The sequence below is a fragment of the Varanus komodoensis genome, unplaced genomic scaffold (assembly GCF_004798865.1).
Source record: "Varanus komodoensis strain SLA01 unplaced genomic scaffold, ASM479886v1 scaffold147, whole genome shotgun sequence".
NCBI lineage: Eukaryota > Metazoa > Chordata > Lepidosauria > Squamata > Varanidae > Varanus > Varanus komodoensis.
This window is the reverse complement of record NW_025335429.1, coordinates 4,512-20,808: the sequence shown is the minus strand read 5'-3', so window position 1 is coordinate 20,808 and position 16,297 is coordinate 4,512. Positions and strand designations below refer to the sequence as shown.

The 16,297-nt window shown below is 51.6% G+C and overlaps 1 protein-coding gene across 1 annotated transcript in view; it reads left to right on the top strand.

Moving 5' to 3' along the window:
* The window catches only part of LOC123020253 (ephrin type-B receptor 5-like), a 115,070-nt gene extending 98,987 nt beyond the window's left edge, over positions 1–16,083 (top strand). The window contains exons 6-16 of the mRNA XM_044423701.1: positions 3,308–3,432; positions 5,265–5,427; positions 6,342–6,456; positions 7,647–7,702; positions 7,786–7,905; positions 8,976–9,223; positions 11,694–11,909; positions 12,520–12,669; positions 12,791–12,984; positions 15,067–15,222; positions 15,901–16,083. Coding sequence (XP_044279636.1) covers positions 3,308–3,432; positions 5,265–5,427; positions 6,342–6,456; positions 7,647–7,702; positions 7,786–7,905; positions 8,976–9,223; positions 11,694–11,909; positions 12,520–12,669; positions 12,791–12,984; positions 15,067–15,222; positions 15,901–16,009 — 1,652 coding nt within the window. The 3' untranslated portion in view covers positions 16,010–16,083. The remainder of the gene's footprint in view (positions 1–3,307; positions 3,433–5,264; positions 5,428–6,341; positions 6,457–7,646; positions 7,703–7,785; positions 7,906–8,975; positions 9,224–11,693; positions 11,910–12,519; positions 12,670–12,790; positions 12,985–15,066; positions 15,223–15,900) is intronic.
* Positions 16,084–16,297: the final 214 nt, after the last annotated feature.

Genomic DNA, 16,297 nt, shown 5'->3' with positions numbered 1-16,297 from the left:
GATGCAGCCTGCCATGCCCTTTCAACCGGTCCGCCCCACAGGTTTTGCACTCGCTGGGTGTGCATGCAGCTTGCTCGTGAGGAGGTCATTTTGGAAATGCTTGGAGAAAACAATCTCCACGTGAGCAAGGCGGAGCCTTGCCATGTGTGCGCCCAGCGCCGGCTTGCTCACGAGGAGGTTGTTTTGGACTCGCTCAGAGAAAACGGTCTCGCAAGCAAGCCGGCACCTCACTCCGTGCCCCTCCATCCGTGCCCTGCATCCATGTGCGCCCCACCCCCACACTGGCCTGCACCCCCTGCCAGCACCACCTTGGCGGCCTGCAGCCTCTGTTGGCACCTGTCAACTGGCCCCCTGTCCAGAAAGTTTGAGGACCCCTGGTCTAGCGTGTCCTAAAAAAACATCAGTGACGAAGTGCTGGAAGGTAGCAGGGACGCTGGACAGGCTAAAAGGCATAACCCTCTATTCACGATGACCATAGTGCATCCAAAATGCTGTCTTCCATTCACCTCCTTTCCATGTTCTCACCGGGTCGTATGCCCCCTGCAGGTCTATCTTGGTAAAGACACAGGCTCCCTGCAGCTGCTCAAAAAGTTCTGGAATTAGTGGGAAAAGGCATTGGTTCTTTAGGGTACGAGTAACCTGGTTTCAATTTTCGATAATCTATGCAAGGATGCAGACTGCCTTGACAAAAAAAGATGGGGGGCCCTGCTGGTGACAAGGATGGCCTAATGAAGTCCCGGGCCAAGTTGTCCTGAGGGTATTCACGAAGGGCCTTTAGCTCTGGGACGGAGAATGCATAGATACGCCCAAAAGAAATCTCAGCCCCAGGTTGCAGGTCTGTGAGACAGTCATAGGGGCAGTGAGGTGGTAGAGGCTCTGCCTCCTTTTTTTCAAAAACATCAGCTAGATCACTGTACTGAGCTAGGAGGGTAACGTCAGTTTGGGAGACAGATTTAGGTGCCTCTGTCGCAGTGCCATGGAGCACTAGCTTTGATATCTCTGGGCCTGGAGGGTTCTGTAGTTCCTTGGCATCTGAAAACTGCTGAGACCTGAAAATAAACTTTTTTGTCATACAGGAAGTCAAAAGTGAGGGATCTCTGGCTCCACATAATGGCAGGGTCGTGTTTCATGAGACAGGACATGCCCAGGATCTCTGGGGTAGCAATCAGTGTGGGGTAGCAATCAGGACATAGGTCATCACCTTCTGATGGCCTGAGGCAGCCAGCCCAACCAGAGGGCTGGTTTGATGGGTGACAGGACCCGATACCAGTTGGGACCCATTGAGGCCTTCCACAATGACTGGGGTGTTTTTTGCTTGACAGGGGATGTGGTGTTTCCTGGCAAAGTCTTTGTCTGTGAAATTAGAGGAGGCCCCAGAGTCTATCATGGCCACTACCTGAAGGAGTTCCCCATGGGGCAGGAGGAACCAGACTGGGATGAGGAAATGGGGGTTAGATGTTTCAGTCCCCAGAGCATTTTCCCCTAACATTTCTAGGGTGGTCTGTTTCCATGGAGGGTTTTCTTGGAAAGGCAGGTGGCCACAAAGTGTTCCTCTTGGCCACAATAGAGGCAGAGACTGATAGTCCACCGCCATCGCTTTTCCACCTGTGCCAGGCAGCGCCGGGAACCATTGACTTCCATAGACTCAGGCCTGGATTCAGAAATCTCATGCTCCAGTGGCCTTACAGGGATAGGTTTGGGTCAGTCACATTCCTGTCGCCATTCTGCATTTCTCTCAGCAAGCCGAGTGTCAATAGCAATGCTTCGGGCTATTAATGCTGCTAAGGAAGAGGGTGGATCAGTTGTGACCAGTTCATCTTTAATTTCTTGCCAAAAATGGAAGCACAGTGCTGGTTTGTTCCACAAGGTGTCACTGGCAAGACATAGAAACTTTGCAGCATATTCAGCCACTGAACGGTGTCCCTGTGAAATCCGCCTGCCTTTCAGCGCAGCTATGAATCTTTCTGGTTCCCCAAGATAAGGGTCATCCCATTCTAGCAGGGGAGACACCCAGGCTGGAGCTGTGCCAGAGAACAGGCTCACAAACGCGGCCACGTGGAGCAGGACAAGCCTCGGGGCATGTTCAAAAGAGCGGATTGCATTGATTTAGAAAGCCTTGTAGTTCCTTGCTGTTCCCACCAAAGTGTGATGGCAAGGGAGGTGCTGGGGCTCGCCGAGGCGGAGGCGGCGGCGACGCAGCAGGAAGGGGCTGCTTGCAGGGCGAGCAGTTCAGCCTGCAAGGTGACTGCTTGGTTCTGCAAGGTTTGCAGAATGCCGTCTATCTCAGCGTTCACGCTGAATCGCTGGATGGGGCGTAGAAGGGCCACAGCAAACTGAGGGCTGGGCCGCGGGTGGTGGCAGCAGGGAAGGGCAGAACACCGCATCCAGGGCACGAGCTCAAGCTGAGTCGGGACTTACTATGGGCCAGAGGCTAGGGGCAAGTCAGCAGGTCCAGGTCAAAGGCACGGAGGAGAGCAGTCCAATTTTGCATACAGAGAGAGAGAGCAGTACAGTTCCAGGGTCTACTCAGAGGAGAGACATTGCTGCGACGGTTGTAACAGGCTGGAGCGAGGCAGGGTCTACCAAGAGGAAAGAGAGGGAGAGCAGAAAAGGGCGCAGGCTGGAATGATGCAGAAATAAGCTGGAACAAGACAGGTGCGACGGGGACCAGGGCTTGAACACAGCAGGAACAAACGGGAGCAAGGCGTAGCGATGCAGGGACTAGAGCACAAGGAATCACCAGGACAACTCGTGCTGCTGTGGCCAGAAGCAGCAGTGCAGGGAAGCCTTTTCTGCTGGTCTTCGGGGTCTCCAGCTGCACTGCAGAATTGCTCCACAAATGTTTCCCGCAATTGCCCACAAAGGTGTTCCTGGTTCTGGAAGCACTTGCAGGGTCGCTCAGGCCCTGGTCCTGACACAGGCTCCCAGGTGCTGCTCATAAGGACCCTGATCATTGCAGTAGGCTGTGGGTCCAGTCCTGCAGCTAGCAGGGCCGTTATTCTGGCCTTTGGCCAGAAGATGGAGCCCCAAAGCTGCCTCAAATCCTGACACACTTGGCTTACCTTGGGGCTTGCTGGCCTTGGTATTTCAGCCAAAATTTTTGACCCATCCTCCCAGCTCAGATTCAAACTGTGACGTTACCACCTTGGAATGCTGTGTTTTGGGAGTTGCAGGCCCAGTCCTCCAAATGACAACAGGAAACATTAAAAGGCAAGCAGGTGCTTTCCTGTCCATTTCTGCTCCTCCCCCTCCTGCTCCATTCCCTAATTCTTTCCTGGCTCACGTTGTCTTCCTTTCTTCATTGCAGTCCCTTCTGCAGTTCCGATGATGCACCAGGTGAGTCGCACAACTAGCAGCATCACTTTGTCCTGGCCGCAGCCCGACCAACCCAATGGGATCATTTTGGACTATCAGCTTCGCTATTTTGACAAGGTTCGTGGTGGGTAGGGCGAGGATCTGTCTTTGGTGGGAATGCGTGGGCTGGCAGCGGGGTGGGGGAGTTGGACCTGTGCTACACGAGTCAGATCAAGTGACAATAAACTTCTCTACACTAGGCAGTTATGGTATGCTCATTGTTTTCTACTCATGGTTGTTCACTGATGCTTTCATTTAATGTTGTGACCCTCCATTTCACTTTGGACAAGTTTTTTAGGGTAGGGAAAATGCAGTATTGCTTCTGATGATGAAAGAAAAGCTGTTTCTACATATGTAGTTTGCTATAGGACAGTGTCACCTTGATGTGACTACAGCAGAAAAGCAGGAAAAAAACCTCCTTGTTTAGTGCTTGGATCTCAGTTATTCAGCAAAACTGAAATAGATACAGCAGATTAACATCCCCAGGAAGAAAATCCTGATGTGAAGAAACCAGGGTTAAAAATTAGGACTCGGCCGTTGTCTTTCCCTTGTAAGATTTTCCATGCTTGTAGTCTATACTATACACAAATTGAATTAGACTGTCATGACTTTCCATCGAGAAACCCTTTGGGACTTTAAAGGTGGGTTAAATGTATCTGACTAAGTATTTACAAAACTATAGTTCCCAGGATTTCTTGCTGGGGAAATGTGGATGTAAGAGCAGTTCAGGTTTGGGATGTAAATCGCTTGTTCCCAGGAAGTGGTGTGTGAGCTTGTCACTAAAGCAGTGAGGCCTCATTGTCTCAGGGATCATGTTCCTAAGTCACCTCAGTGGGGTGGAAGCTCCTGCCAGTGGCTTCTTCCCATATCATCCAGAAATAGAAGACAGTGGAAAGGCCCCACTGGAGCATCTTCCATCTGAACAGCCTCTTTTCCTGAGCAGGGCAGTGGCGGTGTGGAAGGAGCTTCGTGGCGAACTCTTTCCATGTGTTGACTTCAGGCTTTCTGTGCCACCAGAGACAGTAGAAGGCAGTTGCATTCCCTGTGCTGACATAATGTGGGAACAGGCCCTTAAGGAAAGGAGACAAAGGCGATGCCCACTTTCTTGCAGGAATCCATGCAGTTAGGTGGGAGAGTTACCCATTTGCTGCAGAATTTAGTAATGGCAGCTTAGGTCTCTTTTCTTCCACTATCAGTTTTTATTTTTCTGCTAGCACCTGCCACCTCTTCAGGATAGTGTCAGAAGTCCAAGGTGTGGCATCAGGTTAAACACCAGGATCCAAACATCTTAATCCCGAGTATGAACCCAAGTCCAATCTGACTTCCAAGCCAGTAGTAGATAAGCACAAACCAGGAGTCAAGAGGCAGAAAGTCCACACAAGGAGAGGGTAGCTTAAGAGCAGAGGCAGGAGCAGAAGCAAGGCCCAGAGGTAAGAACAGCAGCCAAGGGTTCAGAGCAAAATCCAGGAATAAGAACAGGAGCAGGTGGAGGTGCAGAGTGCAGGGTTCACAGCCAAGGATTCACATAGCAATGGGAAGCACCACAACAATTCAGGAAGTGCTCATCGTCAAGGCAGCTTCTGGAGGGAAGAGCCAGTTCTTATATCGCTCTCCCTTTAGGGCTCCCAGCTGGTGCTGGTAAGGACCCTGTCGGCTGCAGCAAGCCATGGGTCCGGTCCTGTGACTACCAGGGCTGTCATTCTGGCCTGTGGCCAGAAGGTGGAGCCCTGAAGCAGCCTCAGATCCTGGCAGATGGCCGCAGCAGAAGCTTTTGCCAAGCCCTGGCTTTGGAGCAGACACGGGGAGGTCGGGGAGAGCTGTCTAGACTAGACAGGCACTGCTAGAGGGTTTGCTGAGGAGTGGGGAGAGCAGTTGTGTTGATCAGCATGTCTTGCCTAACCACTTCCCAGTCAGAAGACGAGGACAATTCGTTCACCCTCACCAGTGAGACTAACATGGCCACTATCTCCAATCTGAGCCCAGGGAAGATCTATGCCTTCCAGGTGCGAGCCCGGACAGCAGTGGGTTATGGGCCATACAGTGGAAAGATGTATTTCCAGACCCTGGTGGGAGGTGAGTGCTACACCTTCGTGAGCTTGTGAACCTAGAGTTACCCGTGCCCTTTTCTCCTGTTCTTACCCCCCAATCTGTTGGCTTTCTCTTGTTCTGACCACTTGCTCATGCGCTGTCAACTTTCACAACATCGGCTAACACGTTTGATTGTGCATGGTTCAGCGTTGCCTTGTTCAGTCCTCGCAGGCCCTTTTGCACCCACGGCACAAGCCCCCAAAAAGCCCACCTGCGCAGGCAGCAACCTCATTTCAGGGAGGCATGTACAGGGGAGGGTTCCGATGGGCAACCATGTCCACTGGCAGGAGGTCGGATATTTTCCCCCGGCAGCCAAATATCCTCAGCTGCTCCTGCAAGTGGCTGCAGGTGCCCAAGTCCCAGTGTGGAAGTGGCTCTGATGTTGAAGGGAGGGAAGCAACCCAGGGCAAAGGAAATTGATAGGAGAGCAGGTAGTAGGGTGCTGGGTAGGCTTCAGTCAGGAGGCGTCATGTGCCTGGTGTGTTTGCTTTTGGTCCCTTCCACCCACCCAGGGACGAGGGCCTTGCGAAGACAGATGCACATGTGGGCAGGCAATAGAGCCAGGCCCAACAGAGCTTGGAGCTGGACAGGCAGTGTCAGAGTGGCGTGTTGGCCAGGCAGCAACCTGGTCAGGAAGCCTTTATGGCCCTGCCTGACATGGGGAAGACAGTGGGCTTCCTTTATGGGTGGAGTCATGGCAGAGCCCAAGTGCACTGCATAGCCAAAGTCCCTTCTGCCCTACTGTCCCGGGTGGCTCATCACAGCCAAGTAACAGAGGGAGAGCCAAACGCCCCTGGTTCTAGGCCTGAGCACCTGTCAACAGGTTGGAAAGGTGTGTGCAGGTGGCAACAAGGGAGATCTTTGAATGAGAAGAAAGCTTAGACCGTTTCTTTTGACAGGCGAACGCTCTGAGATGGTCCAGGATCGATTGCCACTTATCGTAGGTTCGGCGCTTGGTGGATTGGCCTTCCTCGTAATTGCTGCTATCGCCATCCTTGCCATTGTCTTCAAGAGGTGAGTTTTCCATTTCCACCCAGTAGAGATCTTGGTGCATCAGCTTGTACCAACTTCACGTGGATGAAGGTACCCAACACAATTTAAAACAAGTCTGCTCTCTGCTCTTCTGGAGTGTGTGTGTGTGTGTGTTCTGGATTTCTGCTAGCAGAGCACTTATAATCTCTTCCTTCTATGAATGACATGCAAGGGAGATCTGAAGTCTGATAACCTGATGCATGTATCATTCTTCTCTTACCTCACGCTCAGGTCTGCCCATAACTGGATGAATGCAGCCTGAGAAATTAGACAATCCTGAGTCCAGGGGTCCTCCATTTTCAGGATATTGCTGCTACTAACATGTTTAAAAGACACTGCAGAATAACTAAGGGAAAGAATAAAATAGCAGAAGAGAACAAGCAGGCTAGGAAAACTTTGAGAGCAGAGCCAAATAGTTCCTGACTACAGTGGGAATGTGATCCTGTTTTGCTTCTAGTCCCCAAACCCTCATATTCAGTCTAGCTTAGAGGCCTCCTAAGCACACAGAATCTCCAACTGGATAAATTTGATCCTTTTGAAACTGGAATTTGGAATGCACAGCACTCTGGCCAGTACCTTCAAAGTCATGTCCATTAGTGAATACATCACTGAACTGGAATCGTGAGACATTCTGTTGTCAGAAATTCTCTTTCAGATATAATGGGCTTCATGTTACTGAATATCACATTTGCATAAAGACCAAAGTTCTGGTAGCGGAAGGCATATGTCAGAACAGCTTCAGTTATTATTTGGTCATCAGAGAAACTCCCAGTGGATCTGATTCATCTGGTATTCACGAGCATCATAAGAGCCCTGCTGGGTTAGGCCGAGTGTCACTGCAGTTCAGCTTGGTAGTTCCATTAATGGACATCAAAGCACGTGGCCACTACTGCGAGAGCTCAGAATCACAGGGTGGGGAGGAATTTCAAAGGAAATCTAGTCCCGCCACCCACTGACACCAGATGCAGAGGTCCGGTTGTTAGGAAACTTTTGCCCCCCAAATTTGAACGCCCCCAACACCTTGCCTTGCCAGGTAGGCGCTCCAGCTCTTGACTACAGTGGTTTCCCTTTTCTGCCCCTGTTAACTCACTATGTAGTAGCCTTCTTGGGGTGCTGGGTATGGGGAAATCCTCCTTTAAAAACAATCTTTTTCGCCTTTTCTGCCTCCACAGTAAGAGGCGAGAGACACCCTACACAGACCGCCTGCAACAGTACATCAGCACACGGGGTAAGTAACGGCGCACCTCTGCCCATTTCCACAATGTCCTGTCTTTGTGTGGCCGACTCTGGAGTCTCTCTCTTCCCTCACAGGTCTTGGAGTCAAGTATTACATTGATCCCTCCACCTATGAAGACCCGAATGAAGCTATCCGGGAATTCGCCAAGGAAATTGATGTGTCTTTCGTCAAGATAGAGGAAGTCATTGGCTCGGGTAAGGAGGGGACTGTTTCCCACTTCACCCACTCGACTCGAGCAGAGTCCGAACGCCCTCTTCAGTTTAGACCTGGCCCGCTTCTCCCCATTGCAGCATTCAGTTGCACTCCAGTTCTCCTGCCCATGTGCATCTCACCCGGGTCCTTCTCTGCCACAGCTCATTTCAGCATCTTCACAGAACAGGGAGACGTCCCCAGGCCTGGAATTCTACCTTGCAGTCCTTAGAGAGAGATGGGGAGGACTCCTTTGCTGCACCCCGTTCCTCCAGCAGTCTAGCCACTCTTGCCTGGGCTTGGGCAGGAGGATGCCGCATTCACAGGTGCACCTGAAGGAACACCAAGTCCCTTTCCCCGTGGCTCTGTGAAATGCGTGGAAGGGCAGGCCATTGGTGGCATAGCAAAGCAGGAGTGCGACAGGGGTGGGCAACGTCATGCCCTCCAGATATTTTTCCGCTTACCACCCCCATCAGCCCTCGCTGTAGGCCATGTTACCTCGGGCTGGTGGGAGTTGTAGGCCCAAACACCTATCCCTCCAGCACAGTTCCGATGCACAGCCAAAGGGGCCTTCTTCAGGCAAGCACCTGGGAACTGTTGTGTGCACCAAGGCTTTTGCTCAGCCCACGTGCGCTTTACTCCCTTCCCTCCTTCCTGGCAATGGTACAGTCACCCTTTATGGGTCTAGGAGCTGCCGCACCGCACGGTCTTCATTTGCCACAGCCCCAGATTCTTCTTGTATCCTGCAAAACTTGCCTGAGACCTCAGCGAAAGCAGCCCACAGACTTCTGGTTGGGTCCTGCTTTGTCGTGGTTGGAGAGTTTGGCCTAAATCTGCTTGGCCAACCGCTCCTCTCAACCTACCTCTGCAAAGGAGTTTGTGAAGACTGATTGAAGGGAATTGAGTCCTCTGCCCTGAGTTTCCTGGTCTCTGTATACGTCAAAGCGAGCAAAGCCCCAAATCTCAAAGTGCAGAGGGCACTGGTGCCCTCGTCTGATAACCTGAACGAGTCCAGAGCAGGGGCTTGCTTCTTCTCCACCTGATGGGGTTTCTTTTGCACCCCTTACCACCACAGGAGAGTTTGGCGAGGTGTGCTTTGGACGCCTGAAGCCTCCAGGGAAGCGAGAATACACCGTGGCTATAAAGACCCTGAAGGCCGGGTACACAGACGAGCAGCGCCGGGAATTCCTGAGCGAGGCCAGCATCATGGGGCAGTTTGAGCACCCGAACGTCATACGCCTGGAGGGGGTGGTCACCAAGAGCCGCCCCGTCATGATCGTCACAGAGTTCATGGAGAATGGCTCTCTGGACTCCTTCCTTCGGGTACAGCAACAAGCACTCCCTTTCCCTACAACCTTAGTCAAAGAGCACAGCATTATTCATCGGAAGTCAGTCACGTGGTTTCAGCCCCTGAGGCAGAAAACCCTACAAGCACCACCCTTCCTTTCCTAGCAGTAAAAATACAACAAATTAATAATTTCAGAACGACCCAGATAGGCTGTCTGAGGCAGCTGCTTTAGACCTTAAAAGAGAGCGTGAGAGAGGACGTATTTAAAGGATCCTGCCTTGTGCCTGTCTTCTAAGGACACTCATATTTGTAAAGATATTTGTGTGAACAAGAAAGGAAAGTATTTGATTTCATGAAAAAAGCCTCAGGCAGAAAGAGTAAAGGGAGGCGGCAGGAGGGAAAGCCCATGTGGGTAGAAGGCCAGCTAATCCAGGGGAAGCAAGTGCAACTGAGAGCATCAAGGCCCGAGCTTCTGTTTTAGGGGGTTCCGTTTTTCTCCACCTGCATGTAAAACAGCATCTTCAAAATAACTCTCTGGGCAGTGGACTGCAGTCCATGAAGGCACTGTGGTTCTTGCACATGAAGCAGCACGAAGCCCTGATCCTCCTCGCATGGCCATTGCCCTTTTCTAGCCCGGTGCAACCCCTGGGTGTCCAGGGGAAGGTGCATCACCCGGAATCTGGCCACGTGGGTCGTGCCCAGAGCAGATGCACTCCGGCAAAATGACTGCAGAGCCAAGAAGCGCCAGACACACCCAGGCAAGCCTCATAGGCATATATTGCCTTGCCCCAATTCAGGCATGTGCAAGCAGGGTACCTCCCCACCCCCTTCCCTCCCCCCCAGGTAAGAGGCCCCAGAGGGAGCAGCAGATGGGGGAAGGCCAGTGCGTTCCCCATGATCCCTGCACAGCCACTGCACCTGCTACTGCTCTGCCTTGTGCCGGGACATCGGTGCCTGCACTGACTTAGGGCCCAGTGTCACCTGGCTGGGCAGGCCCACTCCGGAAAGCCGGGGACAGGGGTGCTGTTAGGCTACAGTGGCTCTGGGCTTCCATAGTTCTCTACAACTAAATTTGTGTAAGACTACAGAAACTTAAAGGGCTGAAGATTCTGTGCAACTCAGAAGGCCAGTCTGTTACAGAGTCTGTGGACTAGATGCTTAGAAATGTAAGCTTGTCTGATTCTGCAGCACGTTCCTCTAATACCATTTTCTGCAGGTGGACAGGAGCACAGCATTGGAGTTCCTCTTGGCAGGTGGAGAGATGCTTCCATCCCATCCAAACTGTCTCTAGGCAGCTCCAGGGGATACCTCTCCAAGCATGTTCAGGACTGAAATCTAGCTTTATTCTTTCTGGCCAGAGTAGAAAAGGGTAGAGCAGACAGAAGGCTGAGGGACAAGCCTCTATTGCTCTTTTCCACCAAAATAAAGGTTTCTGAAATAGACTTATGCATTCCTTTCAGTCACATTAAAAAACCACTCAATCAATGTACCCTGGAACGCTGGCCTTCAGTTGTGGGTCTGGACCCACTGCAGCTTCCAGCCCTGCCCGTGGTGGATGAGAACAGCTGCACTGTCGTCATACAGATATGTGATTAAAAGTGAATGCATGAGCTCTGAAATGCCAGGTTGGAAAAAGCTAAAAACTCCTCCCACTGAAAAACCTTTTTGAGCCCTTGGAATTACTGGCATTTGGCTTTAAGTTGAAGCAATGTGTCAGTACCCTCTGTAAAACTGCCATTCTCAAACCTGCGTTGAAATAACCCCGTCTGATCTGCAGAGATGGAGTGATGGAGAAATAGCCATGAAGGAATTTAAACAATTAGCAGTAACGCTGATGTGGTGTGAGCATCCTCATTCAGTTACAAAATCAGCTGGTGGGAAGATGTCAAGACTGAACCCTTACCAGATTTAAGCATGCATATATATATATATATATGGGGGGGGGGGGGGGGGGGGGGGGGGGGGGGGGGCAGAGAGTTGGGTTCTGGGAATACCCCTTCTAGTTAAAATTCCATTAAAAACATCCAGCAGTGCTTTAGCAATAACAGCAGAAAAGATTTATAGAAATCACCTGGCAATCCATTTTGGATTTTAAATTATAAATCATTCCATCTGTTCTTCAAATACTGGATTTTCTAACAACAGTTTCTTCCAAGGTCACATTTTGCGTACTGAAGCCAGTAACATATTGGATCCCCTGAACTGTATGGTTGGTGACAGAAATGCATAAATTCACAACCAACTTCTTGTTGAGTATCGAGTACGTGGCCCCTTCCCTTTTTTTACTAGAAGGAACTCATGTGCATTGTCTTGCTTTAACAGCTTGGCTAAAAGCTTATAACCTTTATGTCTCTTTGAGCAACGCTGTCAGCCTTGCCATAGCCTGTCAACTAAGCGTCTTGCCAGCCTTGGCCAACCACCCACAGGTCCTGATCCTGTCCTGTTGCTTGCATTTCCCATTACTGTGTCTCTGAAGCCCGTCTCTCTTGTGTGTGCCGTTCACAGCAAAAGGAAGGGCAGTTCAGCGTGCTGCAGCTAGTGGGAATGCTGCGAGGCATTGCTGCAGGCATGCGCTACCTCTCCGATATGAATTACGTCCACCGGGACTTGGCTGCCCGCAATATCCTGGTCAACAGCAACCTGGTTTGCAAGGTGTCAGATTTCGGCCTGTCAAGGTTTTTGGAAGATGACGCTTCGAATCCAACTTACACGGGAGCCTTGGTGAGTTCTTGCTGGGAATGGTCAAGCTGGCAAGTTGTCCTCTAGGGGGCAGTGTGTGTCCAGCCAAGGACAGCTGGTTAAGAAACTCTGGGGTTTCCTTCCACATAAAATGATCTCCAAAGCAAATCCATAGGCTGAGAAGTGCCCAAAGCAGCTGGCAGTGGCTTAGCACACCCCTTGGTTGCCCTCAATTTGTGTGTAACTATGCATAAAGAAACTCATCACTGGATTGGCACGTGACCGGGCCTTTCATTTTGCACTAAATTAAATTTGCCCTGGCGACTGGCAGGACAGGGTTTTGTGTTTTCCTTGTACTAGCCAGTAAATGCCCATCCCAGTTAAAAATACACTTGTCTCAGAGGAGAAACCAGCTTTCCTTTTTGAGCCTGAAGCTCTGCTGAAAACTTACAGTCCCACCTTTTCCAAAGTTCGCCCCATGGCAAGAGGGCATGTGTGTTTCGAGGGCAAAGGAAGTACCACCAAAGTGCTGCAGCCAGTCTGGCAATGTTGCTTGCCTTTACTCCAAGATGAGTAAATGGGACTTCAGTGCCCTAGTTTGGGGTTGATGGCTGTTTCCTGCTGACCACATTTCTTTCTCTCTCTTCTCTAGGGTGGCAAGATCCCCATACGGTGGACTGCCCCAGAGGCTATCCAGTATCGCAAGTTCACATCCTCCAGCGATGTCTGGAGCTATGGCATTGTGATGTGGGAGGTCATGTCCTATGGCGAGAGGCCCTACTGGGACATGTCCAATCAGGATGTACGTTCTCACGTGGAGCACAGTCCTCTGCCCTGTGCCCCAGCCCAGCTGACTGCTGGGGGGAGACATTCTCGCATGCCCTGTGGAACTCTCTCTCGGTACATCTCTTTCTTCCTTGCAGGTGATCAATGCTATCGACCAGGACTATCGCCTGCCGCCTCCCCCAGATTGCCCCACCGTCTTGCACTTGCTGATGCTGGACTGTTGGCAGAAGGAACGGGTCCAGAGGCCCAAATTTGAGCAGATTGTGAATGCCCTGGACAAGATGATCCGCAAGCCGTCGGCCCTCAAAGCTATTGGCACAGGGAACAGCAGGTGGGTCGAGGCCTTGGGATGGGAGCAGTTTGGGGTGTGCCCATGAGCAGGAGGGATGGGGCAGGCATCATGCCTTCAGATGGGGGCTGGCTAATATCTTCTCCACTGTTGGGCCTGGATTTTGGAGCCTCCTTTGAGCAAAAACAGGTTTGCATTAAGCAACTTGGAGTATATAATTTACAGGCATGTTCTCAAAGAAAAGATGAAGACGCTTATCCTCATGATAGCTTGAAAAAAAGCTTATATATTTATAAGCAGAAAAAAGTCACACTGATGGAGCACTTTTCCAAAGCACTTCATGTGCCATGAATGCACTTAGTCCTTACAACAATCCTGCAAGGTCACTTCATTGTTGGAGAGAGATCAGACCAGGGATTTGCTGGCTCATAGCCGGTTCTCTTTGCTGCTGCATGATGCCAGCTCTCTCGCTGCTATGCTCTGTCCCTGCAGTGCAGGATTCTCATCCTGGGCTTGTCAAGCAAGCCAGCAGCATGCAGGCCGCCTGGGGCTCTGCTGGTATTTACCAGGATGCTGAACAAGTGGTTTGTGGATTGAGCAAGGTGTGGCTGGTAGGCTGGGTCCCAGACTCTGATGCCTGGAAGTGGAGAGGCAAAGCGGACCTCTTTGTGCAGGAGGGGAAGGCTGTGGGGAGGGGGGAAACTTCTCAGGCAAAGACTCTTGGGAAACTCCTGGGTTCCCATCTGCCTTTCTCAGCTGTGCAGAGCCAGATGCTTGGTGTCAGCAGAGGAGGTCCCTGGGGGTATATTCGGCCAGGATTAGATGGCTTCCGGACTGAGCAAGGAAGTGCATCCTGTTGGCACAGAGGGATTTTCCCACGGGTGTCTCAGGCAGGGGAGGGAAGAACCCTCCACTGTGCATGTGTCATTAAAACTGAGCCAGTGCAGAAAGAAGCCTTTAGTGGCCGGCCAGATTGTAGAAGGAGATAAAGCTGAAAATGTGGGGAACTGGAAACACAGTGGGGGCCTGCAGGCCTTCTCTGGCTGTGAGGTTCGGGTTTCCTTGGGACTGGTGTGCCCCACCTTCCCATTTTGAGGAATTGCTTGTCTCCTGTGATAGAGCAAGGCATCTTCTGCCTTTTTTTGTGAACGGAGGAATAGTTTCTTTGACAAGTTCAGAGTGGGAGGAGCCATTTATAGTGCTCAGAGATCGGAGGTGCCTGGTGCTCTTTCTTCATGCAAACATGGTCTGCCCCGGAGTTGGCGATTTGCCGCTTGGCCCTTTTCCCCATGCTTCCAGGAAACCTTAGGAGGATTTGAAGTAGTCATCTAGGTATGCCAAATCCTGGGGAAGAGTGCCTGTGGAACTCGTTGAAAGCCAGGCCAATTTTCTCCGCTGGGTTAAAAAGGTACCTTTTAAACTGCCCTGGGCCTTCCACTGCCCCCCAGGAGGCTTTTTTGCAGGCAAATGAAAGTGAAGCTCTGCAGATGCAGCCAGCCTTCTCCCTGTGTCCCCCCCACCCCAGGCTGAACTGGCGGCCCAGAGCTTCCCAAGCTGTGCTCCGCCAGCCCCAGCAGCAACCCGAGTGGAGCCAGAGCGGCCTTTGTTGGCACGGGGCAGTGCCTGGCCCTTGCCCTTGCCAAGCTGGGAGAAAAGCAAAAGCAGTGGTGGCTCGTCTGCCTAAGCAGGGAAGCGTTTGCAAATAAACAAAGGCTCAGCACATGCAGACTGCAAAAGGGAAGAAGCCCGTGTGCAAACCACTTAGTTGTAGTGAGGGTAAGGTAGGCTCCAAAGCTCAGGACCCTGCACATCCTTGCTCCTTGCCCATAATGCCATACTGCGAGGTCTTTTCGAGCCTCCACGGGAACAAAGCAAAAGGTAGAAAATTCTGGCACAAGCCCAAATCAGACCCTGTATGGCTGTCCAGTTGGGCTGGTTTTGCTGCAATCAGCACGTGATGCGCAAAGGGGGCGCCCTAAGCTCTCCGGGATACGTGCTCAACATACGGTGCAGGCTGGCTGCAGCTCCCCAACATGCATCCTTAGCACATGTGGACATGCATCACCACTGCCAGAGCAGTCGTTTCCTTCTGCTCATCTCGGATCTCTTGGCTTTTCCTGACAGAGCATCCCAGCACCTGCTGAGCAACTCGCCCCCCGATTTCCCGTCGCTCACCAATGCCCACGAGTGGCTGGATGCCATTAAGATGGCTCGCTACAAGGAGAACTTCGACCAGGCTGGCCTCACCACGTTTGATGTCATCTCGCGCATGACTCTGGAGTAAGTGCAGTATGAGCTGTGGCCACCTGAGCTCTCTGATGTATGAGGATGAGTCAAGTGCACTCGGCAACATTCTTTGTGGCTTGCTGCAAAGCTGGGTGCTTGCCTGGAAAAGATCGTGCAGGAGGAAGATCCAAGGGGATGAGGGCTTGGGGGCAAGATGTACAAGCAAGCAGTTCAGAAGCATCCTTGTGGCCAGACGAGGCCAAACGGGCCCTTGGAGGTGACTGACCATCACGCATTAAAGTGGTTGCTGGGAAGCGCTCTTTTAAAGTATGCTCCTGCCTCGTGTAGGACAGATCCTGCTTGTAGACAGCTAAGCCAGGCTAGACTGGAGCACTTCCCCAGATGCACTGGCTTTCTTAGTTCAGCAAGATCCCTTTCACTTTTGAAGTTTAAAAAAGTGGGTTAGTTTTAAATGATAGGCAGCATGCATGGAAAGAGTTCAAACATTTGTGATACCAAAGCTGTTCAGTTCAGCTCAATGGAGAGTCCAGTTTCTTAGTGTCCCATGGTTGGCCCTTCCTCCTTGGGATTTAATAATTTGGGGGGCAGTTTCTGTGGCTCGGTGAGTCTGTCATAGGGTGGTCAGCTTGGGGAAGGGGCCATTCAAGAGCATCATTGAATCTCTCTGCAGATCACAGGGGGCCATCATTTCTCCCTCCCTCTCCTTCACAGAGACATCCAGCGCATTGGCATCAGCTTGGTTGGCCACCAGAAGAAGATTCTCAACAGCATCCAACTGATGCGGGTTCACCTCAATCAGCTTGAACCTGTGGAGGTCTGACATTGAGAAGAGACACCACCCTGTCCTCACCCCCTTAAAGTTGCTGGAGGTGGACACGAGCCTTTGGTTGCAAAAAGGACACAAGAGAAGTAACTTTCAGACTCGTTGGAGGATGCATGAAACGCTGCCCTCCAGTTCACAGAGCCGAACCCTCGGGGATGGGTAGGGGTGGGTGGGGAGCGGGCTTGATCATTTACTGAAATCATAACATGAGACACTATGAATCCTGTGGCATGTGGAGAGGGTGGAATTGTACATTGGGGCGGGGTGGGTTAGTGCACCAGGTCG